The sequence below is a fragment of the Peromyscus eremicus genome, chromosome 11 (assembly GCF_949786415.1).
Source record: "Peromyscus eremicus chromosome 11, PerEre_H2_v1, whole genome shotgun sequence".
NCBI lineage: Eukaryota > Metazoa > Chordata > Mammalia > Rodentia > Cricetidae > Peromyscus > Peromyscus eremicus.
This window is the reverse complement of record NC_081427.1, coordinates 31,794,245-31,821,725: the sequence shown is the minus strand read 5'-3', so window position 1 is coordinate 31,821,725 and position 27,481 is coordinate 31,794,245. Positions and strand designations below refer to the sequence as shown.

At 41.4% G+C, this 27,481-nt stretch overlaps 2 protein-coding genes across 5 annotated transcripts in view; both read left to right on the top strand.

Annotated features, from left to right (window-relative positions):
- The window catches only part of Prkaa1 (protein kinase AMP-activated catalytic subunit alpha 1), a 36,732-nt gene extending 17,314 nt beyond the window's left edge, over positions 1-19,418 (top strand). Inside the window, exons 2-9 of one of the 2 annotated variants that reach the window (XM_059276275.1) lie at positions 1,962-2,103; positions 3,763-3,856; positions 7,674-7,818; positions 9,120-9,207; positions 11,658-11,882; positions 13,469-13,955; positions 14,065-14,191; positions 16,546-19,418. In XM_059276275.1, coding sequence (XP_059132258.1) covers positions 1,962-2,103; positions 3,763-3,856; positions 7,674-7,818; positions 9,120-9,207; positions 11,658-11,882; positions 13,469-13,955; positions 14,065-14,191; positions 16,546-16,790 — 1,553 coding nt within the window. In that variant the 3' untranslated portion in view covers positions 16,791-19,418. Of the gene's footprint in view, positions 1-1,961; positions 2,104-3,762; positions 3,857-7,673; positions 7,819-9,119; positions 9,208-11,657; positions 11,883-13,468; positions 13,956-14,064; positions 14,192-16,545 lie in introns of those variants that run through there. The other variant, XM_059276276.1, reaches the window with a different exon arrangement.
- A 3,990-nt stretch (positions 19,419-23,408) lies between these two features.
- Ttc33 (tetratricopeptide repeat domain 33) overlaps positions 23,409-27,481 on the top strand; it is a 37,046-nt gene continuing 32,973 nt past the window's right edge. Inside the window, exons 1-2 of one of the 3 annotated variants that reach the window (XM_059276212.1) lie at positions 23,409-23,640; positions 26,880-27,101. In XM_059276212.1, coding sequence (XP_059132195.1) covers positions 26,881-27,101 — 221 coding nt within the window. In that variant the 5' untranslated portion in view covers positions 23,409-23,640; position 26,880. Of the gene's footprint in view, positions 23,641-23,799; positions 23,900-26,782; positions 27,102-27,481 lie in introns of those variants that run through there. The other 2 variants (XM_059276213.1, XM_059276214.1) reach the window with 2 other exon arrangements.

Below are 27,481 nucleotides of genomic sequence, written 5' to 3'. Positions count from 1 at the left end.
GTTGGTATAAGGAAATTGACTTGCTAAAGGTGTGAGTTGTATAAGCCCTTTGCTAAGGACACTGGGTCAGTCCACCAGAGGCTTATGCCCCTACAGCTGGAAAAGGCTAAAATTCATCCTTAGAGTGCCTCTGTGTCTTCTTTCCACGGACCCGTGTGAACCCCCACCCGATATGACAGTAGCTAATCTAAATATATATTTTAACGTAAAAGCAGGTTATAATTCAAAAGTCCAGGGTTATTTGAAACTGGAAAATATTTTCTCTGTAGAAAATAGTAAAAATGATAACATTTCCCAATAAGCCCTTTTAAGCCAAATAATAGTTGAATTATACATATAAATATTGATTAGATTCTGGGATACAGAATAAACCAATTTTCATCTGTTGAGAGTGCTATGTTTTACTTAAGTTGTGTAAGTGAGATTCCTATTCATCTGCCCCTTCACTGTTCGATTTACGGCAGACATTTTTCTATAGGTTAATCCATAATCTAAAAAGATTTTAGCCTCCCCTCCTGAAAGTACAGCCATCATTTTCTTTCATCAGCTTGATACGGTACAAATTCTTGTCCTAATAGTGAAATGTTTCACTAAAGCTTGCCAAGTGATTGGGCAAAACCAAAACTTATTATAAGCCACAGTCATCCTAGGGTCCCTCCTGCTAGGTAGCCTCCCTGGAGCTGTGGGTTGCAGTCTGATTGTCCTTTGCTTTATATCTAGTATCCACTTATGAGTGAGTACATACCATGTTTGTCCTTCTGAGTCTGGGTTACCTCACTCAGGATGACATTTTCTAGTTCCATCCATTTGCCTGCAAATTTCATGATATCATTGTTTTTTTTCTCTGTTGAGTAGTGCTCCATTGTGTATATGTACTACATTTTCTTAATCCATTCTTCAGTTGAGGGGCATCTAGGTTGTTTCCAGGTTCTGGCTTTACAAATAATGCTGCTATGAACATAGTTCAGCATGTATCGTTGTGGTATGATTGAGCATTCCTTGGGTACATGCCCAAGAGTGGTATGGCTGGGTCTTGAGGAAGATCGATTCCCAATTTTCTGAGAAACTGCCATACTGATTTCCACAGTGGTTGTACAAGTTTGCACTCCCGCCAACAGTGGAGGAGTGTTCCCCTTGCTCGCATCCTCTCCAACATAGACTGTCATTATTGTTTTTGATCATAGCCATTCTGACAGGCGTAAGGTGTGATCTGAGTCGTTTTGATTTGCATTTCTCTGATGACGGTCTCTGAAGTCCTGAGCTGTCTCTCCAGCACCCCCTCTTTTTTTTTTAAGTGTGGCTTGTGGAAATTTGGATTTAAGGCCTCATGCTTGTACAGCTCTTGCTGGCTGAGCCGGCCTCCCCAGCCCTGCAGGGCAGTTTTCTGAGGGGAAGATGGAACTATTCCATGTCATAGGATTTTTATTTTTGTTGGTTTATGTTGTTTTGAGACAGTGTCACCACATAGCCCAGGCCTGTCCTAAGTTCTCAGTCCTCCTGCCTCTGCTGTCTGACTGTTAGGATTCCAGCCGTAAGCTACCATGTCTGTATCCTTATCATATGATGTTAATGGCGGCATACCAGTTTCTCCATGTGTGAACATCTGTGGAAAGTGTCAAAAAAAGGTAGAGTTTGATTTTATTATATATCCGACAGTCTAAAAATGAATAGTAAGTTAAAAGAATTTGAGTACCTGAAGGCATACAGGAAGAGGGTAGAATTTCTCCTATTCTCCCACAACTGTTCTAGCTTTCCTCTTCTCCCCCAAACCACACTTAGTGAGAAGTTCCTTGTGTACTTCTCCTGACTTAAACATTTAAACTTTCAGAGTCGTAATTGGGGGAGGGGGGAGCGAACATGCTAAAGTATTTTCTCAGAGTGCTTAGCTTACTGTTATAATACACCGAAGTATATTACCAATGAAACCTTGTCCTAACGTATTAAAATGATTCCTCCTGCAGTGGGCAAGCATGAATTAACTGGCCATAAAGTGGCTGTGAAGATACTCAACCGGCAGAAGATCCGGAGCCTCGACGTGGTTGGGAAAATCCGCAGAGAGATTCAGAACCTGAAGCTTTTCCGGCACCCTCACATCATTAAACTGTAAGCCCCGCTGCTCGAACCCGCTCCCGTCATCCGCTCGTGCCTGTTGTTAACCTGCCTAACCTGGCGAGCCAGAGAGAGGCCTGGCCCTCTGCCCGTTCCCGAGGCTGGAGGTGGCTGTCTGCTCCTGCAGCCAGCCTCGCTCACTGCCAATTGCAAAGCCCGCCCTTGCGTTGGAGCGTGGCTCGTATCAGACTTGTTCTTGTTCTTCCCGTTGTCTGGACAGAGGCCCTTCTGATAACTTGGCGCTTCTGTTTTTATGTCGGGAACCAACTATTGATTTTCTAGTAAGAGTCTCTGTAGCAGGTGCCAGGCCCTCCCAGGTCCACCGGAAAGATAAAAAGAGGCAAAAAAAAAAAAAAAAAAAAAAAATCCTTGACCTCTAAATTTTAAATTTCCATATGCTGGGAACTAGGCTCATGAGAGACTGTGTGCTAGAAATGGTTTTTCCTTACCCCGCTTGTACTTGTTCATACACATACCAGAATCTGAGGAGTTTAGCACTGCAGGAGGGCCGTGGTCCTCACTGCTGCTTTCAGGCTGCCACTGGGAGGCTACCGGTAACTTAGTTCTTGCCCCCCACCCCTACCCTGTATGACTGTGTAGGCTATACTTTAAAGCTGCTTGGACCTTCCTGTTGAACTGTCCGGCTCAAAAATTGTTTTCTCTCTCATTTATTAGTGTTTTGAAATATCATATATGCTAGTGGCCCTAAGGGTACGTTTCTTGCTTTGAACTCTGGGCCCTATGCCCACTGCTGACTTTATATCCTCATTGGGATGTTCTCCACGAGGCATTTCAAAAGACCTGGTCCAGTGTCATCTCTTTATCACCTCCTGGGATCTGTTCTCACCTCTGTGGTTAATTGCCACTTAACACTGATGAAAACGTAAGAGCATCATTAACAGTCCTATTTATCAGTCCCTCTCCACACCATCCCTCCATCTCTTCCTTCAGACTGGATCTCTGGTCTGTCTCTCAGTCCTCTGTCACCGCCATATTGGTCGGAACCATCTCCCCTCTCCTCCCGTCTCATGGGCTGCCGGAGGAGCCTCAGCTTCTTCTTAGCATTCAGTCAGTTCTTCACACTGCTGCTACTTAGTCTTTGACTATGTAGATCATGCGACTGCTAGCATTCAAAACATCCCATAGCTTTTCATCTTCCTTTAAATCAAAGCTAAAAGTCCCTGCCTTCCTGGCCTGTGACGTTCTGCATCTTTGGCCTCCAGTGACTGACTCCACATCCTGTTTCTCTCCTGCCTTGATGGCTCTTGCCTTACCATGAGCATGCCAAGCAGACTCCCACCTGGGCCCTTACCCTTGCTGTTCCCTCTGCCTGGTTCACCCTCCTCCTGGGTAATGTAGTCTGCTCCTTCCTTCTTTCAGGCTCTGCTCAGGTGTACTTGGTGGCCTTCCTGGAGAACTCTGTATAGAAGAGAGTTTGCTTTCTTTTCTCCATCACATGCTCTGCACTAGATAATGCTTGTTTGCTGTCTGTTTCCTGGCACCTGGGTCAAGAGCATCACAAAAACAGGATTGGCTTTGTAACCCACGATCTTCTATCCCAGTACCTGGGTCCTTACAGGTTCTTAGTGAATCTTTATGGAATGGATGAATACACATGTTTTAATGTTAGTAGATAATGTTTTCTCTCACCAGGTACCAGGTCATCAGTACACCATCTGATATTTTCATGGTGATGGAATATGTCTCAGGAGGAGAGCTATTTGATTATATCTGTAAAAATGGAAGGGTAAGCAGTTCTCATTTAATCCTGTACATATTTTATAACTCCCCTGTATCCCCTATTTGCATCAAAATGTCAGAGAGCAGTTGTCAGAGGTCTGTTTAGTAACCAGTTCCCTTAGTCATATTTGTTTAGAATCATAGGCTACTTAGAGGTAGAAAGAAGGACCTCAGTGATGAACCCCTGAGCCACTTACACAGACAGACATGAATATTGAGCCTCCCAGTTAAATATTTGTTCAAGGTCACATGATTTATTAGTGATAGAGTTCACTTAAATCCCCAAAATTTATAATCCTTAGACTTATGCTTTGGGGTATACAAACTTTTCTTTTTTTGAGACAGGGTCTCACTATGCCACCTCAGCTGGCTTGGAACTCGCTCTTTAGGTCACACTGGCTTCTAATGCATAGAGATCTCCCTGCCTCTGCCTCCCGAGTGTTGGGATTAAAGGTGTACCTGGACTATACAAACCCATTTAGTGTGTATCTTAAACTTTATAAGTATTCCTTACAAAATATATTATTAAATATTTAAGGATGTAGGCCTCGTTGTTCAACCCTGGCCACATTTAGGTTGCATTCATTTTTTGGTTTCTGAACTCTGATGTACCTGGAACAGTAAGAACGGGCTTTATGGAAGACTTCGGAATTAGACTTCAGGACTTCAGTGTTGGAAGGAACTTTGGAGACATTTAAGTTATAGATACAAATGCTGAGCACTGTTCCCTGCCCATGCTCGACCTCTGGTTATCTGATTTGTCCCTTCTAAAAGCCCCACATCTGGCATTGAGAAAAGAACTTGGCCTGCTTTCAGTCGAAAGTTATTTGCATTATTCATTCACTCATTTTACATAGTGTTTCTTTTTAATCAGAATAAAACTCACTAACCAAGTTAATCTTTACTTATTTCTCAACATGGTCAATTTCTATTTAAAGTATTTCCTTTCTCATCCTTCTAGGCCCTACTCCTACTCCCTGGAGGAATTCTTCCTAAAATCATCACTGCCTTCTTTTTTTTTTTTTCCGAGACAGGGTTTCTTTGTGTAGCTTTGTGCCTTTCCTGGATCTCACTCTGTAGACCAGGTTGGTCTCGAACTCACAGAGATCTGCCTGGCTCTGCCTCCCAAGTGCTGGGATTAAAGGCGTGCGCCACCACCGCCTGGCTCATCACTGCCTTCTTTTCTTATCTTTTTTTTCTGTTTGTCATTTCTACTCATCTTGCACTACGATATGGGGATGTCATTAGTTTTACGTTTTGAGTGCTGAATTTTCAGCTGCTCTGTTTCTGTGTTTCAGATATCTGCCTTATTTTCTGAAATTGCCCTTGGACAGCCTGCCTGTTTGGCTTCACAGATGCACCTTTACCTGGTTGAGAAAGACGTTTTGGTTTTAGGTTTTAATTGTCTTTTGGCTCCTGCTCTGTTCCATTCTCGGTGCCTTCTGGTCCCCCCACTTCCCCCCCACTTTTCCTCATTTTATTTGTCTTTTTTTATAACTCTTCTCAGATCAGGTGATTCTTGGCTCTCCATCTCAGAATGAAGTACCAAATGCCACGCTAATATACATGTGAGATTTAGTGATTGGTGGCTTTTCCCATAAGTTGAGTTGTTGGGAGAGCTGTTAATTTGGGTCGGGTAAATCATTTGCTAACCATCATAAGTATTTTTCTTCTTCGTTTGACTTGGTACTTGGTGTTTCCTATTTTGTTGAAGGCAGTAGTTTAGCGGTTGGAACTGACCTGGGAGTTGGGGTCCATTCTCTTCTGTTAGTGTCCTGATTGTCACTTAGAGCACATCTTCCTTGCAATGCCCTGTTCCTGCTACAGTGTCCTTGAGAGCGGTCCGGCTTGGCTTGGCTTAAATAACCAGAGGTCTTACTCCCCAGTAGCAGGGAGTTTAAAGGTTCTCACCAGGACCAGCTGTCTTGTTTCTAGCTCACTCCTCACTCTGCCCCAGGAAGTCCTAGTTCCTCAGTTTCTCTAGGGTTTCCTGAGCATGTGTTTATTTCTTCCTCTAGGCTCTGGTTTTGCTGTCTTCATCTGCTGTCCAGGCACTCCTCTGGGTGGGTGCTGTCTCTCAGTCCTTTGTTTTCTGGGCCTTGTGTGTGGCTGATAGCTTCCTAGTGCTGTTAGCCCTGCACAAAAGATTCAGTGCACGCTGTTCATCCGCCGCAGTGTGCTCTGACTTTGCTCGTCATCTTCCTTTAGTCTCCGACATCGTTTGCACTGTGTTTTTGCAAACACAGTGCTTTCCACCTCTGTAGCCTTTCTACTTATTTTACTCCTTATGTTGTTTGTTCGTTAAACTTCCTCGTCCTCTTTCATAATCTTTTTATAAACATCTACTGGAACGAATAAAGGCACTAGATTGCAAAACTAGTACTATATTTTTTCTTGAAGAAGGGTGTCTTACATGTCAGTAGGAGTTTTAATTTTACATTCCAAGAAATGATCAGTTTATTGTTGTCCCCACGTTACCCACGCATTGAAGGTGCAGAATTCTGGATTTAGAATGCTTGCTCATGACCTCCCGGAGAACTGCCTGCGAGAGTCCTTACCTAGGGGATCCGCAGCTTCTCTATTAAATGCGCTGTCCTGGAGCAGGTGTAAACCAGTAGTGGTTATCACTTGAAGAGTATTTTTAAAAGGTTATATTTGAAAATTTTATTTGTAGTGTAAGATTTTTTTTTCCCAGTAAACACACAAAAGGAAAAAGTGTTAAGGATTTTCTTTTATTTAAATAAAAACGTCTCGGGCCTGAAGAATGGCTCAGCAGTCATGAGGGTTTGCTCTTCTTTCGGAGGTCTGAAGTTTGGGTCTTAGCACCCATATAGGGTGCCTCAGGACTGTCTCTAACTCTAGATCCAGAGGGTCTGCTGTCCTCAGAATTCTGGCCTCTGTAGGCACCTGAATGCACATGTGTATACACACACACACACACACACACACACACACACTTATACACATAAATAAAACTTAAAAATCATTTTAAGTTTCAGAACACAGACTGTGGTTGCCTTGTACTTCAATTACAGTGCTTACTTGTTACTTTATCATAGTCTTTGAAAGTAGTACCCCCATCCCAGTACCGCTTCCTGTATTCTTTTTCTTTCTTTTCTTATCAATTAAATGTGTTCTTGGACACTTTCGTCGTGTACTAGTGCATTCTGTGTCTTCTCTCTCCCTATGCTCTCTCTCTGCCCCGCTCCTCCCGTTCCTCTCCTCCCTGCAGGCCTCTTTCTTACTTGCATGACTTCTTGGTTTGTTTTGTGACCCCGGGTCTGACTAGGACCATCTGTTGGACCACGGGTTTGCATCTGTCCATCAGAGCACATTCTGCATTATTTATGTCAACTAGAGTAGGGCCTTCCTTCCATTCGTTTCTGTGTTATGACTGTCTAACCTGTATAGCATACTGAATATGTTCAATAAATATTTATTAAAAGAATGAAGGATTAACCAAAAAAAAAAGAAGGATTAAACATCACTAACTTAGAATGAAAAATATGCCTAATTTCAGGTAGAAGTTGGAACTCCTAGAAATAGCCCATGAGCTACAGAAGAAGACAGGTTTTTAAACGTGGGCTATGCAGGTGATAGGATCAGAAAGTTGATCCAGGTCCCCGTAGCCTCCTGGCATTCCAGTTTATTGTTGCCTGCATTACTTCACCGTTTCAAAAGTACCTCGTGGGTGAAGTTCACTTGGAAGGTTTCATGCTTCGGCAGTTTGTAGGCTGGAGAATTATAAGTAGGAAAAGTTTCCATTGAAACTTTTTAATACTTGATATAATACACAGCTTAAAATACTTTTCCGCTTTTCCTAGTTGGATGAAAAGGAAAGTCGACGTCTGTTCCAGCAGATCCTTTCTGGTGTGGATTATTGTCACAGGCACATGGTGGTCCACAGAGACTTGAAACCTGAGAACGTCCTGCTTGATGCACACATGAATGCAAAGATAGCTGATTTTGGTAAGGACGGTTTGAACTATTCGGTGAGGATACGCAGCAGTCTTCGGGGGTATCTGTGGGGTATGCTCAGAATCCCATCTTGCAAATAAGAATACAAAAGGGGAACACAGTAAGTTACTGTCTTCTTCAAAACCGAGTATGAAGCGATTTAGTTACTTTGTACACACACACACACACACACACACACACACACACACACACACACAGACTCATATACACACGTCAGAGGACATCTTTGGGGGTTGTTTCTGGTCTTCCACCATGTGGGTCTTAATGGATTGAATTTAGGCTGTCAGGTTCAGTGGTAAGCACCTTTGTCTGCTAAGCCATCTCTCGCCAGCCGTAAAATTCAGTTTTGTGATAGCAAATACTTCAAGTTGTCAACATTAGAGAGATCATTTGAAAAGAGGTGACTAGCCGGGCGTTGGTGGCACACGCCTTTAATCCCAGCACTCGGGAGGCAGAGGCAGGCGATCTCTGTGAGTTCGAGGCCAGCCTGGTCTACAAAGCGAGTTCCAGGAAAGGCGCAAAGAAACACAGAGAAACCCTGTCTTGAAAAACCAAAAAAAACCAAAACTAAAACAAAACCAAAAAAAAAAAAAAAAAAAAAGAAAAGAAAAGAGGTGACTATTATTTGTGAAGAAGGTAGCAGCTTCATTTCTGATATATTATTTTGGTCAAGTGTGGAGAAAATGGAAAGTAAGTGGAATGGAATTATTGAAAAAAATTGAAATCTAGAAAGATGAAGTCTATGAGGAAACTTTTAAATATTTAAATGCTATAAAGTTGAATTTCAGATGTGGTCACACATGCCTGTAACCCCAGAGTTCCAGAGATGGAGGCAGGTGGATTCACGGCCACAGTGGGCTACATAGTAAGGCCCTGTCTCTAAAAAGAGAAGAGACTAAAATACCGAGATTACAGGTTTGGATGACCGTTCTGAGCCTGGGCTTTGTTCTATAGAACAGAGCAGGAGTGTTAGAAATCTTTCTATTCATCTGAGATTATTTTGCCTAGCAATATCTATATGAAGAGTTAAACATTTCACATTTATTCTAGAAAGCAAAGCCATCTGTAGTTTAATATAGTCATTAAACTCTAGTTATTGAAATACATTGTACATTTTTATAGAAGGGCAGAGTATTTGGGAAATAAAGTCTGTGATCACACTGGGATTAAAGGCGTGCACCACCTTAAATAAATGATGGCTGGTCTTGTTAATGAAAACTTAGCTGTGTTGTTTAATGGACTTTTCTTTTTGTCCTGGGGGAATCTTGAGTGGCCATTGTCTGTCTCTGCAGGTCTTTCAAACATGATGTCCGATGGTGAATTTTTGAGAACAAGCTGTGGCTCACCCAATTACGCTGCCCCGGAAGTGATTTCAGGAAGGTGTGTTTGACATGACGCAGCTTTTGCTGTGTTTGTTGTTGTTTGTTTCTTTTCGCGTTTTTAGTCTGTATTGTCACATTTAATAGCAGTGAAGGAAGGGAAAAGTATTTCCTTACCTGCAAATTCTGTGGTTTAAGAATAATACACAAAGAGCTGGAGAGATGGCTCTGTGGTTTAGAGTACTTGCTGGTCTTCTAGAGGACTGGAGTTGGGTCTCGGCACCCACATTTTGGGTGACTCACAACTGTCTGTAACTTTACCTCCAGGAGACCCAACACTCTCTTTTGGTTTCTGCAAGCAGTTGCATGCATGTGTATGTACACCACAGACACAGACACACACACGCACACACACACATACACACACAAATAAAAATAAATTTTATAAAAAACAGTAAGTGGGTAAATTAGCAAATCAATGTTGGTTTGCAAGTCATGTTAAAGTAGTTAGAATGAAGTATGTTAATTTTTCCTCTGGTGGAAGAATTTAAAGCAAGTCAGTTGTAAAGGTAGATAGGTAAGGTACTGAAAACCTAACTATCAAATTACTTACTCATGAGAAATGGCTTACTTGACAAAAAATAAAAAATGGGCGTTACAAGAGGTCCATGCTTGTAATTCTAGAGCTTGAGAGGTTGAGATCATTCTGTGGTACCCAAGATGCTATCTCAACAAAACAAAACAAAACAAAACAAACAGAAAAACCCAGACAGAAAGCAAAACTGAGTCACAAGTATAATGCAATGTATAGTTTTGTAATTAATCAAATAGATTTCATCTGTGTAGTAGCTTCCTGGTTTTTTTTTTTTGTTTGTTTGTTTTTTGTTTTTCGAGACAGGGTTTCTCTGTGTAGTTTTGGTGCCTGTCCTGGAACTCGCCCTGTAGACCAGGCTGGCCTTGAACTCACAGAGATCCACCTGCCTCTGCCTCCCGAGTGCTGGGATTAAAGGTGTGCGCCACCACTGCCCGGAGTGTAGCTTCATGTTTTATGAGGAATGGAAGTGCCTTAGGAAATTGAATTAAAGAAGTGGTCCTCCAAAAAACAGGAGTCAGACCAGGTGGAGGTACTGCATACCTATAACCTGAGCATGACACATAGAGTTTGAGGTGGGACTATATACGTAGACTCTGTATCAAGAAAAGGCAAGGTGAGGGGAGGGAGAGAGGGAGAAAGTGAGATTCATTTGTGTTCTCTCTTGATCTGGATCTGCTAGACATTGCAATATAAGAATGCTGAACTTGACTGGGTGTTGGTGGTGCACGCCTTTAATCCCAGCTCTCAAGAGGCAGAGGCAGGTAGATCTCTGTGAGTTTGAGGCCAGCCTGATCTACAGCGTGAGTTCCAGGACAGCCAGGGCTCCTCAGAGAAACCCTGCCTCGAAAAGCCAAACAAACAAACAAACAAACTCATTTATGTTTTCTGTCTTAACTCCTTTGGTATGAAAACATCAGGACCTAGATACTATGGGGGATATAATCACATACAAAGTGATGCATTATGATCAAGCATACACAAAATGAGCTTTTAGTGAAATCTGTTTGTTCAGTTTAGTTAGTCTTTCTTTCTTTGAGGTCTGGATGAATAGAAACACTTACTTTAAAAAATTTTTTTGTTGATAGTTATAATTTATTTTTGTCATTCTAAAGATTTGTTTTCTTCCCGAAGCCAGATTCTGAATGGATGATTCAAGTCTTTTTTTTTTTTGCAGCTATTTAAGATCCTTGTCTAAAAAAAAAAAAAAAGATCCCTGTCTACAGAGTGCTTCAAGTAAAAGTTTAAAGTATTCTGTGAATTCACTTACTGTGGCTTGCTTCTACAGCCTCAGGCTCCTTGAACTTTGATGGGAGGGTTTTAGGAGAAATGGGTTCAGAGTCTGTCACTACAGAATTTAATCTTGGGCCAGTGAGATGGCTGAGCATTTGAAGTGCTTGTTCTGAAGTTCGATGACCTGAGTTTGATCCCTGAAACGTATGTCAAGGTTGAAGGAGAGAACTGACTCCACCAAGTTGTCCCTTCACGTCCGCACTCACTCTGCGTATGCACAGATATACACATAGCACACACAGGCATGTGTGCATACACGTACATACACACAGGAAATACAATTTATTTAAAGATGTGTTTTATCTCTGGCTCAAATTCAACATTGATCATGATGGTTCAAGGTTTTGGCCTTATTGGTAGGACCGTTTGAGGGTCATAGTAAGGTAGTGAGACAATTTTACCCACGAGGCATAATTTATGAAACATCGTAACTTGTAAAAGGTAATGCTGGTAAGATTAACATCTTGATGTGTGGTGTGCAGCAGTTGCTATAAATACCATATTCTGATCAATGGTTTCTTTAAGAATTATTTTCTTGTGTTAATTCTTCGTAAAGTATTTGTATTCGAAGAGTGTTGGGCAATGCACTCTGCTGTTGTGATTAATGCAGTGGCATCCCTGTTCAGATTGTACGCAGGCCCCGAGGTGGATATCTGGAGCAGTGGTGTCATTCTCTATGCCTTGTTATGTGGAACCCTCCCCTTTGACGATGACCATGTGCCAACGCTTTTTAAGAAGATATGCGATGGGATTTTTTATACCCCTCAGTATTTAAATCCCTCTGTCATCAGCCTTTTGAAGCATATGCTGCAGGTAGATCCCATGAAGAGGGCCACAATAAAAGATATCAGGTAATTTTAAAGTAGACAGGAGAAAAATTTCATTTTATTAATGATGTACTTTTTTTCCCTAGCAATATACTTTTCATAGGAAATTGAGTTTTATAGGTAATGGTGCATTGTGTGTGGTTGAGCTTAATAGTTTAAATAAGGCAGAACTGATGGTGACCGGTACATTTTTCATGACATACATTTTTTAAGTCGAGGCAAGTCATTTCTCATGAACATTCAAGAGTACTTCCAGGAGACTTTGTTCTACCATCAATGTTATCTTATCTCTCCCCCTCCCCCATTTGTGTTTTCCTTAATTCTCTGATATTCTGATGACTGGACTACACATTTTTCTCGTCCTGGAGGAAGAAAAGAAAGAAAGAAAAACTGTATGCATATGGGAGTAATAAGTAAGAAAGCATTAGGGTAACCAGGAAGAGGATTATATGTGAATTTAAGCTTTATTCCTTTCCACTTACTCCTTATGCTAAAAGTCCTGCTGAAGCTGAGCAGTGGTGGTGCATGCCTTTAATCTCAGCACTTGGGAGGTGGAGGCAGGCAGATCTCTGTGAGTTCAAGGCCAGCCTGATCTACAGAGTGAGATCAGGACAGCCAGGGTTATGTAGAGAGACCCTGTCTCAAAAAAACCAAACAATAACAATAGCAAAAACCTGCTGCAGAAGAGATCCCAAGTGGCAGGGCATGGCTTTAACCACCAGATGGGAAGGGAAACACATTCTATTAAATTGCTGTTGTAAACTAACTAAGGGAGAAGTATATTTGCATATGTTTTAGGTATTTTTTCAGAGTTAATCTCTGATAGAAAATGCTGTGCAAGGTACTTGGGAAGCTTAGGGAGGATGGCAGTGAGTTTGATTCCAGCCTGGGCTACCCAGTGGAGAGAGTCTGTCTCAAAAGTCAGTCTCCAGTTGGAAACAAACACCCTTAAAATTGCAACAACCACAGAAAGACTCCTGGGAATAAAAGAATACTTTTATGTCTACCACTTAGCGATAACCATTGTTCTTTTGGGTGTTTTCCTCTGTGTTTTGTTGTTGTTTTCGTTTTTTAAGTTTTAGCATAGTTCTTGATATGGTTCCATATCCTTTTATATGTGCAATTAAATAATATATATAATAGGGAATCATTCAGAGAATGGCCTTTTGAGTCCTACAGAACTGGGTTGTGTGGATGAGGATAGATTTTGCATGTATGAATTGCTTAGCATATAACTAAGTACACAGTAAGAACAAAGGATATTGCATACCGTTTTTGTTAGTAAGTTCTTTTCATGTAACATGAAACAGCATGAAGAGGAGTGTAATGGTGAAGCCACACAACACAATTTCTTTCTGACTTGTCATATGGGTAGACATACTTTTCATTTGCTTGCATCAATCCTTAAAAATTAGCGGCAGGCTGGAACATTTTTCTCAACATATTCAATGAAGTATGAGTTAGAAGAAGAAAAGAGTTAAAAAAAATGCAATAGTAACGTAGTGTGGGTATAAATGTAAATTAATTCATATCTTAAACTCTTGAAAGGTATTGTTTTTATTCTTGGTTTTACTGAAAATTCTTCTCTGCACACTGCTGTTTTCTCTTAGGGAACATGAATGGTTTAAACAGGACCTTCCAAAATATCTCTTTCCTGAGGATCCATCGTACAGTTCAACCATGATTGATGATGAAGCCTTAAAAGAAGTGTGTGAGAAGTTCGAGTGCTCGGAAGAGGAGGTTCTCAGCTGCCTGTACAACAGAAATCACCAGGACCCGCTGGCGGTAGCCTACCATCTCATCATAGACAACAGGAGGATAATGAACGAGGCCAAGGATTTCTACCTGGCAACGAGCCCGCCCGATTCTTTCCTCGATGACCACCATTTGACTCGGCCCCATCCCGAAAGAGTCCCCTTCTTGGTTGCTGAGACACCAAGGGCACGGCATACCCTTGATGAGTTAAACCCACAGAAATCCAAACACCAAGGTGTCCGGAAAGCAAAATGGCATCTGGGAATTAGAAGTCAAAGTCGACCAAATGATATCATGGCAGAAGTATGTAGAGCAATCAAGCAATTGGATTATGAATGGAAGGTAAGAGGGCCAGTGTTCGACCTGACACGTTTGCCGAACCTGTAGACAAGAGTCTTTTACAGAAGAATTGATTTGATGTGCCTTTGTTTTTGTCCGTATCAAACGCTAGGTTGTAAACCCCTATTATTTGCGTGTACGAAGGAAGAATCCTGTGACTAGCACGTTTTCCAAAATGAGTCTACAGCTCTATCAAGTGGATAGTCGGACTTACTTATTGGATTTCCGTAGTATTGATGGTATGTACACACAAACCCACAGAGGTGATATGTTAGACCTGGTTATCTAATTTGGCTTATAGTCTTTGTTTTTTGGTTTTATTTTGTTTTTAATTAAACCTAAGCATGCGAAGTACTAAATTTCAAAATGGCATTTCCTTGTCTTTCTCCCTTTCTCTGTTTTTCCCTCCCTTCCTTCCCTCCTTCGCATGCGTGTTTTGGTTGCACTCACCCGTGTGTACATGGGGTGGGGGCAGCAGAGGTCAGTGTCAGGTACTTTCCTCCAGCACTCTCCATCTTACTTTGGAGACAAGGTCTCTTTCCAAACAGGAGGTTGCCCTTTAGCCTAGACTGAGTGGCCAGCAAGCCCCAGGGATCTTCTCGTTCCCAGCCTCCAGTGTTGGGGTTATAGATGGTCACCCCCTGGCCTGGCTTTTTCATGGGTTCTGGGGATCGGAATTGAGGTCCTTATGCGGTGCAGCAGGCTCCTTATCCACTGAGCCATCTCCCCGGCCCCCAGGATGACACTTTCATCATACACTTTGTTTTTATCATCCTCCCCCACTGCGCTCTCCATCTCAACCTCTGTCTTATGAAACTGCCTGGCTTTTTCCTGGTAAGTAATAGTAAATGTGACTTTCTGTACTCCTCGACACTGACAATTGTGAATCCTCCTCCTTCCTCCTCCTCCACTTCGTCCTCCTCCTCCTCCTCCTCCTCCACGTCCTCCTCCTCCTCCTCCTCCTCCTCCTCCTCCTCCTCCTCCTCTTCTTTTTCTTCGTAGTACATTGTTCTTTTACAGATTATCATCCTGGGGCTAGGGATTTAGTTCAGTAGTGAGTTCTTGCCTAGCAGACATAAAACACTGGCTTCAGTCACCATTACCATTTCTTCCAAAGTAGAAAATGATTATTGTTCTATAAAATCTTTAAAAATACACAGTTTAATTCTAAAGTGATAATTCTCTTTCATATTTCTATTGCTTTGTAAGGTTCATTTTGGCAATGTAAATTTTTTTATTTAAAAGTAAATGTTGATTTATTGTAGTTTCATTTACTTTTAAGAACTTTTAAAATTCTAAAAGCTTTTAAACACATGTTCTTCCAAATTGTTAAACAAGTATCTATGGGAGGATATTTAGAATAATTACTTATAGACTCAAAGACAGCACCTACAGAGTATAAGAAAGACAAAGGCTTGAGGTATGATATACACTGGCTGACTGCTTATGATGGTCTGCTTGTTGATTTATTGATTGATCCATTCATTTATTGATTTGTTTTTGAGACAGGGTCTTCTGTGTAGGCTGACCTGGCTTGGAAAGGGCAATCCTCTTTGTTCCATCTCTGAGTACTGGGTTACAGATGTACACCATGCTCAGATGTCTGAATAGCATGTACCTGTCTGCTAACACACAGCACACCGATACAGTTTGAGATTGGGATCGGGTTTTAGTTTTTTCTTGGTGTTTAGATGATTTTGCAGTCTTAGTTATATCGACCTTTGGACTTGGCAACTGAATGTTTACTATTTCTATATTTCTACTCTAGGACTATTTCTCCTTATATTTTGTTCCCAACTAGTTTCCCTTTGATTTCATTTTTAGTGTTACTTTTGTGGTACTAGAGATTGAAATCAGGCCTTCTCAATGAGCTCTAGCTACAACCCACTTTTTACTTTTTATTTTGGGGGAGGTCTCACAAGTTATCCAGGTTGTCCATGGACTCACTATCTCAGGTAGACCTTGAACTTATGATCCTCTTGCTTTAGCTTCCCGAGTAGCTGGGATTGAAGGCCTGTGCCACTAAGCCCTGCTTTTCTGAATTTGCCTGTTGGAATGGTTGCTCTTCTGCTTCTAAATGAAATCCGAGAGACTGCATAGTAAAAAGCATTGAGCTGAGGTTGGGAGGGTAGAGTGCCCGAATGGCTGAAGCTTTCTGTTCATTTGTTTTCTTAAAGAAATCAGATGACTGTCTGCTCTGGCTTTGTTTTATATCAGTAAAATTATTCTTGGGTGAGATGATTTCCAAGATACCTTCCATATTTCAAGTGATTGGTTCTGTGGTTTTAATAGAAAAGAATTTTACTGCTAGGGGATTTTCATTAAAACCCAGGTTATTAGTTTACTGACTCTTAGTGTAAAAGTCAAGAGTAGTAAGTTGAGTACCCTGTGTGGCCTGGTCGTCATAAGCATTCTTCATGCTGTGTGTAGAAGTGGTGAGTGCCTTAATCCAGGCACACTGCCCCCATTTGACAATGTATTTAAAATAAACATGCTCTGGGGAGCTGGGGAGTCGTCTCACTTAAAGAATCTGATACGTACTGTTTGAAAACTTGAGGGAGAGTAGTAACACGTTGGAATTCTTTTCACCCAGATGAAATTGCAGAAGCCAAATCAGGGACGGCTACTCCACAGCGATCGGGATCCATCAGCAACTATCGATCTTGCCAAAGGAGTGACTCCGATGCTGAGGCTCCTGGAAAGCCCTCGGAAGTTTCTCTCACCTCGTCTGTGACCTCGCTCGACTCTTCTCCTGTTGACTTAGCTCCAAGACCAGGAAGTCACACAATAGAATTTTTTGAAATGTGTGCAAATCTAATTAAAATTCTTGCACAGTAAACCTAAAACTTTGCTTATTTCTTTGATGCAGTAAGCATGCATAATAAATAATAGCCAAACACTTCCACTTACCGAGTTATATATATATATATACATATATATAATTATAACTAAGGATTGACCTTTTGGAATGCATTTTGCACAGGGATTGGAAAATGATCAATAATTGAAAGCCTAATGTGCAGAAATGAATTGGGACCATTTTGTTGTCCCTTATTCAATAGGTACATATGGTATAATATACACAGAATGGATTGCAGGACTCAAGCTCACTTGATTTTTGACCATTTTAATTTGGTGTAACAGGGCTTTGTAGGCCATAAATTTACCATAAAAGCCTTCACATACGTTGATGTGTTTTGTATGAATTATTTGCGTAGAATCCCCATAGACCTCAGGTGATGCTGTTTTCTGGGCTCCTTAGCTTCTTAAATAGCTACCATTCCCATTTTTGGTAACATTGTGAATGATTTCCACATCCTTCTTAAGATGCTGTTTTCTGTGGTAAGTCATAGCAGATACAGACTCAATTTAAAAATTGTCTTTAGCTTGTAAGCCCGCAAACCCACAGAATTTATATCTTCAGAAACGCTGAGCCCTACGTTTACTTCTACAGTTTCCCCCTTATGTTTTGTATATGAAGTGCTACTTTGGCTCCTAGAGCCAAGTTGCTCACACTGTACTGAATCATGTTTTTGTCGCTGTCACAGAGTTCTCCTGGCTATCATGCCAGCCAGTATTGAATGTCATTTGATTGTGTATTTTTAAAATTGATTCAGTGCATAGAAAGGACATCTTTTATAAGCTTTGAATGCTTCAATTGGATTTTTAACCCCCGATTTTATTCTGGACACATTTTAAAAAAGAAAAATGTAAAGATTATATTGATCGCATGTATATCTACTATGTAGTTCCAACAACTACTGCTTGGCTTCATTTGCCCTCTAGATTCACGTATGTACAAAAACATAGGTGTGCATATATATGTATGCTTTTGCTCTGAACCATTGAGATGTTAAGGTACACATCCCAGCCCTCAATACTTAAGCATCTCCTAAAATAATGATATCGTCCTTTAAGAAACTCTTGAATCCATTATAAAATCAGTAATTTCCAGATAGTGCAGGGCCTTCCATATTTATCTCTTAACTGTCCAGAGTCCCATTTAAGTTTACAGTCTGATTTCAGTTGTAGCTCTTTAATCAGGTTTAATAATATTATTTTGAAATGGTGTAGAAGAAATCCATTCTTCAAAATGGTCAAGTTTATTTCAGGTTTTAATTTTTTTAAAAAATTACTTTTTGAAAAAGTAAGTTTAATCTTTCTTAGATCTCTGATTTATATGCCTCTCCCTGTTTTAGTGATAGCATAGCATAATAGTTGTAAATGAAGATTTAAAGTCGAGTAAGACAAAGCTGGTATTTTATGAGCTAGTAATTAATTTCATGCTGTCCATACTGGGCTTCTTTTACGTTTAAGAAATTTAGTCGGAGGCTCTAGCTCAGTGGTAGTGCTTGCCTAGGACATACCCAGCTTGTGGGTTTGACCCCAGCAATGCAAAAACTACATTTTCTCTAAACATTAATCATCTTCCCTTTGCAGGAGAGACTTTTTTTCCCCCACTGCATTCATTTAAAAATCCCCCACCGCCATATCTCTTGAGCACCTCTTTAACCAGATGGGGACGAATTTGAAGGTCGATAGCTGGTATAAAAGATTGCTCTATGGTTTATGCACTGAATTCCGGACAAAAAATATGATTCATTTTGTTCAGGGCTTGTTTTATTCAACTCCACTTTGAATGCTGTATAAAGTAATGGAGACTCCGTTTGAACCAGTTCCAAACTGTATTTATACCTTGTGTGTGTGTGTGTGTGTGTGTGTGTGTCTCCTTGGTTTGGGGTTTACTGATGTCACTTATGCTGTCCAAATGCAGCATTGTGTTCCTGACGGGAAGAGCGGAAGACTGCGTTTTTAAACTTACAGATTTGTAAATAGAGCCAAGTAATGTCTCTATAAACTGTTGGGGGGGAGGGGCACAAAAGGAGGAACCAATTAAATAGGACCTTCTGCAAATTGTTAATTTTGTAAACTTTGCTTCTTTTATAAGTTATTCTGTGATTCCTTTTAGTTACCGAGTTTTATTTTGAAGATATTTAAATATTGCACTTGTATAAATAATATGATAAATGCAGACTGTTGCAGGCAATTTTTTTTTTAAGCTAGGATATTTGAAATGACAACTTTCAGTTAAGTATGTCAAGCTCGCAACAGATTTTCACAAATGTATTGTAGTTTGCAGGTTCTTATATTGAAAATGTAAAGGGAGTCAATGCAAATGATTTTTAATCTTTTTTATTATCTTTTCAGCAATTTATATTTTTTTGTGATTTTATGCAACCATATTTTTACTTTGTCTTGACAACTGAAAGCTGTATAAGGTTTTTGCCAGAAAAGTACTGTATACATAGTTTTAAATATAACAGATTTTGCTGATATGTAAAAATTTTGCCATTAAAGTTGATTTCTCATGAAAGGAACTTTTCTACCAAGTTGGGACATGTGGGAGCTTAATATATCTAATTTAAAATAATTTCACTGAAATAAACACCATTGCTTTTACTTTGATTATATTTTTTCTTAAGATGCTTTTGTAGTGTTTTGGAGTTTTAGATAATTTTATATAAATTCTCTCCCTCCCTTGCATCATCCTTTGGATCTTTGACACCATTCAAAAATGAACTAATATGGCTGGGTGTGTAAGATCTGTGTTCCAAGTGGCATCTTGGGAATGAAAGAAAAACATGTTGTCTAAATCTTTCTTCTCCCTAGCTCTTCCCCTCCTCCTGTTCATTGTGGGTTCTGAAAAGATGAATGAAATTTCACACACAACCCAACACTAAGTTGGTTGTAGGGAGGAGTCAATCTTTGTGGTTTATGTATGATGGCCCAGAATACCTTGATTTAGAAAGATGGCATAATAAAGAAAAAATTCATTTTTTTTTTAAATCTGTTATGTCTTTCTTGTTTACTCAAGGTTTGGGAATCGGCGATTCCCTCGTTCACAGCTGAGCGTCTGGGCTCTTTCATGTACTGAAGTATAAAATAGCGCTTGATTATATTTTAATAATCAAACACTGATGTTTGTTTGCCTCTCATAAATTGTTTAGATTTCCCCTATAAATCAGCCATCTAGACAGAAGGTTAAGACGCAAACTGAAAAGCTGAAGTGGCTGTCACATACTACTAGTCACAAACACTGGACTTGAATTCCATCATTGCTTCAGTTCAGTTACTATGAAATCTAGAACCCAGAGCACTCTTGGGGGCTTTTGCTAGATTCCTGGCTTTCTAAATATTTAAAGCCACATTAAAGAGTGTTATGAACACATGTACTTTCAGAGAATCCATTTTTCTAGGCATTCTCTACAAATTTGCACAAGAAACTGTCATGTGAAACAACATCTATTAATCTGTCTTATTTATTATGAATAAATAAAGTTCTGTTTGTTGTAAATGCCAAGAGATAGTGCGGAGTATTGAGAGGATGTTTAGTGACTTGGAAGACATTGCCAAGCCTTTACTGGAGTGGAGGGCATCAAAATTAAGCTACCCCGAGAGATTTGGAAAAGGAACAGAGCCTCAAGCACTGTTTATTCACTCATATGGCCACTGTGAGCCATTCATGACAAATATGACCAAGACTCCAAGATACAAATCCTGCTCCATCTTGTTAGGATGGTTGGAGATGTGCACATACACTCTAAAGTACAAAAAAATGTAAGTATGGGCTCAGTGGATAGTCAGGGTTTCACAATTGCAGCGAATGTGAATGACCACATAAACCTCTATCCAGGAGGAACATTGCTGCACCATTGTGTCTATTATGATTAATGAAAGTGAGGACACTGGGGCTGGGGATTTAGCTCAGTGGTAGAGCGCTTCCCTAGCAAGTGCAAGGCCCTGGGTTCGGTCCTCAGCTCTGGAAAACAAAGAAAAAAAAAAGAAAGGACACAGACCAATTCTGACACATTATGGGAAGAACATCACAGAGGTGTGAATACCAGGGGTAGGAAATACTGAAGTTGGCTACCACAGCCATCTTAGAGGCTGGCTACCACAGTCATGCACTGGTTATTTGAAAACACTGACTTTGTGACTCTTAAAAACTGTTAATGAATGCAATCAAATTATAAATAAAAATCGCATCTGAAATCATCACTTACCTCCAAGTCTAGACACATTGGGAAGCTGTCAAGATCATTATTTTATATAAGGAGTACAGTTTTGTCATTGGCACATTGTTGACTGTTTTTCTCGAAAGGAGTTTCTTTTCCAAGAAAAATTGTGTGTGTGTGTGTGTGTGTGTGTGTGTGTGTGTGTGTGTGTTTGCATGCCATAACACAAATATGGAGGCCAGATGACAGCTCCCTTCCCACTCAATGGATTCTGGGGATGGAACTCATGTCATCAAGTTCAGCAGCAAGCATCCTTACCTGCTGAGCCATCTCACAAGCCCCTTTGCTCATTTCCAGAAATACCCAAGTATGAATAATCAGTTTGTCAGTGGTTCAAAAAAAAAAAAAGTTCTGTTCCACAAGAAAGTGGAACTTCAATTTATAATAGTCTTGAAGAATTGATTTTATTCTTACTGATGTGTATGTGTGTATGTGCAGGCACCTGCAAAGGCCAGAACACGGTGTTGGGTTCCCGTACGGCTGGAGTTACAGGGAGGCTGTGAGCCGCCAGATGTTGGTGCTGGGAACTGAACTTGGGTCCTCTGCAAGAGCAGGAGCCAGTGCTCTTAACTGCTGAACTATCTTGTCCAGCCCTTATAATGCAGTCTTAAAATACTTGAGAGACATCACACGTCAGTAGTAGCAAAATACTTGGTATGGCAGAAAAATAAAATTCCATCATTCAGAAATAGCTTTTTTTTTTTTTTTTCCCTCGAGACAGGGTTTCTCTGTGTAGTTTTTGGTGCCTGTCCTGGAACTCACTTTGTAGCCCAGGCTGGCCTCGAACTCATAGAGATCCGCCTGGCTCTGCCTCCCTAGTGCTGGGATTAAAGGCTTGTGTCACCACCGCCAGGCCAGAAATATCCTTGATGAAGCTAAGGTTTAATTGGTTTATTAAAGTGGGTCTGAAAGTTAAGAGTCTTGCCAGGTAACACAGTCAGACCTCATCTCAAAAGAACATTGGACTCCAGAGTTACACTGTAGGGGTGTGATAGAGGACTACATCCCTACCATTACATTAATTTACCTTAAATCAATTACCTTAAATCAATGCAGCATTTCTATCACCATGGCACTTTAACAATCAGCCCCAATGTTCACTTTTGTGAAAAATGGCAACATGTAAGAGTTTTGGCGATGGAAGGGTCTCTAACCCATATAGGCTAAGAAGCACTGTTTGCATTCATTTTTTTTTTTTTTTTTTTTTTTTTTTTTAAGACATGAGTGTTTTGCCTGTATATTAGCGTGAAGGCCAGAAGATGGCATCAGTTCCTTATAACTGGAGTTACAGATAGGTATGAGCCTATATGCTGAGTGTTGGAAACAGAACCCTCTGCAAGAGCAGCAAGCCTCTCCAGCCTTGCATCAGTGGTTTTGGTGCCAGTGTTGGAGGTAAGATTTTTCTTCCAGGGTATATTTGATGTTTTGGAGAGAAACAATTTGGTGGTACTACTGGTGACTGGGGGTATGGGAAGTATTACTTAATGGCATCTTAGCATCCTATAATGTTTCTCCCAACAAATAACTAACCAGTAAGAAATGCTAAGTGCTGAGGTGAAAAAGCATGGTCTCCAAAAATGAGTTTTCCTTTGCGTAGCATAGCTATGTGGGTAAAAACTTAACAATATTTCAATTTCCTCAATATATACCAGTGTTAACATTTGCCTGCTAATTTACTGGTAAGAAATGGCCCAGTGCTACTTTCAGGCTGTGTTGTAGATTCTCACAGGAAGCCTGCAGTTCACCCTTGGCCCTCCCTGATCAGCTGCCTTCTTCGTTTTCTGTTGTTGGGATAAAACACCACGACCAAAGTCTACTTGGGGAGGAAAGGGTTTATTTCATCTTATAGTTCACATCATAGAGGGAAGTCAGGGCAGGAAGTCAAGCAGGGCAGGGACTTGGAGGTAGGAAGGGATTGATGTGGTGGCCGCGGTGGAAGGCTGTGTGCTGGGTTGCTCCTCCTGACTTGCTCAGTTTGCTTCCTAATACCGACCAGGAACCACCTGCTCACTGATAATGGGTTGGGCCTTCCCACATCAATCATTACTCAAGGCAATACCCCTACAGATTTACCTATGGCCAATGTTATGGAGGCGTTTTCTCAATTAAGATTCCTTTTTCCCAGTTATGTTTAGGTTAGTGTCAAGTTGACAGAAATAAACCCGCACAGCTCCCCTTGAACTTATTTTCAGCTCAGTTTTTTTTTTTTCTCTTCTGCGTCTCACTGGCCCTCACCGGCTAGGCCTGTGTGTATTGCAAAGCACAGCTGCATGGCTCTGACACTCCTATCCCGAGTCCTCTACTCCCGGCTGCTGCCAGAGGGCAGTTTTGGTCTGGTGGCCCTACTACAAATCCCATAGTGCCTTGGGCGCCGCAGTGACTTCTGGGACCAGTGGTCTCGTAGAAGGCTCTGGCGGATTAGAAAGCCTTCTTTTCTTCTATCCCCTTTTCTGGGCTGCTCGAACATCCCCGGATGACTTCATATGCGTTTTTCATAGAGGATTAAAAAGCACAGGCAGGCAAGGCCCGTTAGCAGCCCGACGGGATAATTTCCGCTTCCGGTGCCAAAGGGCAAGTGGAATGTAAACACGGGACCACGGAGTGGCTTTCAGGTAACTGGCTGCGGGTAGGCGGCGGAAGGCAGGCAGAGGAGCGGGAAGCGAGGCGAGAGGGTGCTGCGTGCGGGAGAGGGGGGCGAGGGGGGCCCGGTGAGGTCCACGGGGCCCGCAGGTTGGCCGCTGTCCCGGGCGCGGGGCGCGATGGCGGGGCTCGGTGTGCGGGCCCGGCGGCCTGAGGAGCTGCGGCTGCGGGCTCGTGTGTGTTGTCGGCCTAGGCAGGGGGAGATGGAGTCGCCTTTGGGAGCGTTTTGAGGTAAATGGGGTCTCCCGGTTCTTCACCTCCGGGTACGTCTCTTCGGCTCGGAGGGATGCCGTTGTGACCCTTTACGTCCACCCTGGGTGGCCGCATCCTCTCACGCAGTCAGTAGGAGAAGACGCTCGCTCAGTCGCCAAGTACCTGCCAGCCAGCTTGTGGCTGGGTAAAGTGTCAGGTCTAGCGATGTGCCGTGGGGAATCATCATTGTACGTCCATGTAGAATACAGGTGTCATGGTTTAGAATTTTAATCCCACTCATGAGTTCTGTAGGAAATGTTGACGTTAACACCGGACATGAATGAACCCGAAACCTGTACAGTTGTGATTTACGCACTTGGTTTCTTATCCTGGTGAAAAGTGTTTAGGGTCTTGGCACCTTATCCGTCCCAAGTCCAGATCTACCAAAGCCTCCCTTCTGTAAGGGGTTTTAGTTAGCAGTTAATTAAAAACACAACCTTAGAGGTACAAGACGCTCCTAGTTTAGCATGAGAACAGTTTAGTTGAGATGTAACTGGCGTGTTATACAATTCCCCCATAGAGAGTGCATGAGTCAGTAGCCTCTTATTGATATATATACATGAGGGTCTGTCATTCTTTCCATGCTCATCCTATCTGCAACTTCTACAAACAGATTTGACCAGTGATCTAAAGTGAAATTCCCTCCAGTAAACACACCAGGTTTCTGTTGGTACATCGATTACACTGCCTGGTGCCCCACATTGGTGCTGTGGAAAGTAAGTTCCATTTGGGAACTTGAAACCAGAAAATGTAATCATCATTCTCATTGCCTTTAGGGACAGTCATAAATACAAGAGAACCACCACCACCGCCTCCTCTTCTTATATTTTAGTCTCTTTTGAAGGCATTCTAAGCACCCATTGTTTTCCCCAGGCTGTCTTCAGCTCTTGAGTTGTGATCTGTACTTTCATTTTTAGCCATTTCCTGGTCTTTCCCTGGGATATGTAAAGTGATTTTTTTTTCAGACAGAGGAAATACATTTCCTTATATTATGATGAGGTGAAGGAGGAGGCTTCCGTTGTCCTAATTCCCTAGTGTAGTTTATACTCCACAGTGTACCTGGAATTTCCCAAAATTCACTGCTCTGTGGAAAGCCCATGGTGTGCTGCATCAGCCTGTGTACTTGGTTATTGCAAGTGATCTGTTACATTTTCTCTTGCTCAGTAATAGGCCCGTGACCCATAATTTTCTCAATTCTGGTAGTAACTTGAGGTTTTATGTGGCAATGACTTTTATCTATCCTCACTTTTTTTCTCTTCCTGCTGTTACTTATATTTCACTTTAATCGCGTGCATTAGTAACAGATCCCTTCTATTGCTAAAAACTTAGTGTTGCCTTCCTCCCTCCTTCCCTCTTTTAATGCCTATTGTTGGATAATTTCAAAAAGACTTTTGAGTTCATTGCTTTTTTTTTTCTTGTCTCCTTAGGGTTACAGATTCTCCTAAGACTCTTAGACACTCCTGAATATATACAGCATATAAGATAGTTATGCACTATTATAGGGATTCCACTTTATTTATTTATTTATTTATTTATTTATCTATCTATCTATCTATCTATCTATCTATCTATCTATCTATCTATCTATCCATCTTGGTTTTTCCAAGACAGGGTCTATCTATCTATCTATCTATCTTGGTTTTTCCAAGACAGGGTTTTTCTGTGTAACAGCCCTGGCTGTTCTGGAACTTGCTCTGTAGATCAGGCTGGCCTCAAACTCACAGAGATCTGCCTGCCTTTGCCTCCCGAGTGCTGGGATTAAAGGCATGGGCCACACCATGCCTGGCTTGAATTCCCCTGTATCTTAAAGCCCATCTGTGTAGCTAGTGAATTACTGGATTTCTTAGTTAATCCTATCACTAAGTACTGTTAAAGACTTCCAGTCTTCACCTTTATTCTACCAGCTACCCTTTCTTTTCCTTAACATTTGAATATCATGGTAGATTTACAAAGCCATTTAATATTGGTTGTTTTTTGACTTCCCCAATAATTTTGTTGAGTCATTACCTGTTTAAATCTTTAAAAACTATTCTATAGTCAGGTGTAGTGGCACACATTTGTAATTTTAGCACATGGGAGGCTGAGCTAGGAGGATCATGAGTCCATTCTGAGCTATAATGTTGAGTTTTAGATCAGCTGTATTCTATAGTAATTCCTGTTTTAACAACAAAACAAAAAGTACTCAAGGCCTAAAAGGCTTCTATTAAGAAAAATTTCACTATATATGAAAGGAGGAGAAAGGAGCCGTGAATCTTCTGTGTTTACCTCTCAACTTCATCAGTTACCAATTCAGAGTGATCTTACTTTACTCCTCCATGACATTTCTCACTGTTGATGATTTGGAAATAATTCCTAGGTATCATGTACTTTCATAAGAAATACTTTGCTTGTAGTTCTTCAAGGAAAGGTTTTTTTGAAATTCAGTCATACTATTGAGACAACTGAAAAACAGGAGTGACGTATATTGTCAGATGTCCAGTCAGCGTTGTGATTTCAGTGTTGTTTCTTAAAGTCAGGAGTGACAAAAGATATTCACGCTAGGCTCAGTTTTGTCGCCTCGGCTCTCAGCCTAAAGATGGCCGCCCTACCTTTTTCCTTTTCCATCCTTTTCCTGTTACTCATTTCTTGAAGAAACAGTCTTGTTTTTCTTCAGTTTCTGCTTCATACTACTCCACCTGATGTGTTACTAAACATGCTTCACTCTATAATGTGTTTGTGTAAATTGGCAGAGGCCTGTTGGGATTCAGGGCTAGTCTGCAAGAGCACACCACTTCCATTAGGAGATGGGGTTAACAGTAGTGTCCAGGTGTCGTCTTTGAACTTTCATAGTTCTTGCTGATTATTCCCTTTACCCATAAATAGGTGATAACATGGCTGTCGTCTCCTTCCGCTAGTCCGTATTCACCTGCTCATTGGCATACTTAGGAACGATTTTGAAGCAGTCCCTGAACTTTTACAGAATGGCTTCCTTTGGGTGGAAGAGGAAGATTGGTGAGAAGGTGTCCAAGGCCACGTCCCAGCAGTTTGAAGCTGAAGCAGCCGATGAGAAGGACGCAGCCGAGAATGAGGATGGCAGCTGGGTTCACGCCAGCAAACGGAGGAAGGAGACCCTCCAGGAAGGCTGCAAACAGAGGAGTAGACAGCTGAAGGATGAGGGGGCTAACCTGGCGGAAAACAAAAGGTATGCTTTTGGGTTTTTTTTTAATGGAGGACAGTTTACTTTTTCTGGTTCATGGTCTCTGATGGAAGGAAGCGCTATTGTCTTAGGTAGGGTTTCTGTTGCTGGGATGACACACTGTGACCAAAAGCAACTTGGGGAGAAAAGGGTTTATTTCTTCTTACTCTCCCGTTAACAGTCTGTCACTGAGGAAAGTCAGGGCAGGAACTCAGGCACCGCCCTGGAGGCAGGAGCTGAAGCAGACTCCATGGAGGAGTGCTGCTCACTGTCTTGCTCCTCATGGCTTGCCCAGCCTGCTCTCTTATACCACCCAGGACCACCAGTCTGGGGTGGCACCACCCATAGTGATCTGGGCCCTTCCATATCAGACATTAATCAAGAAA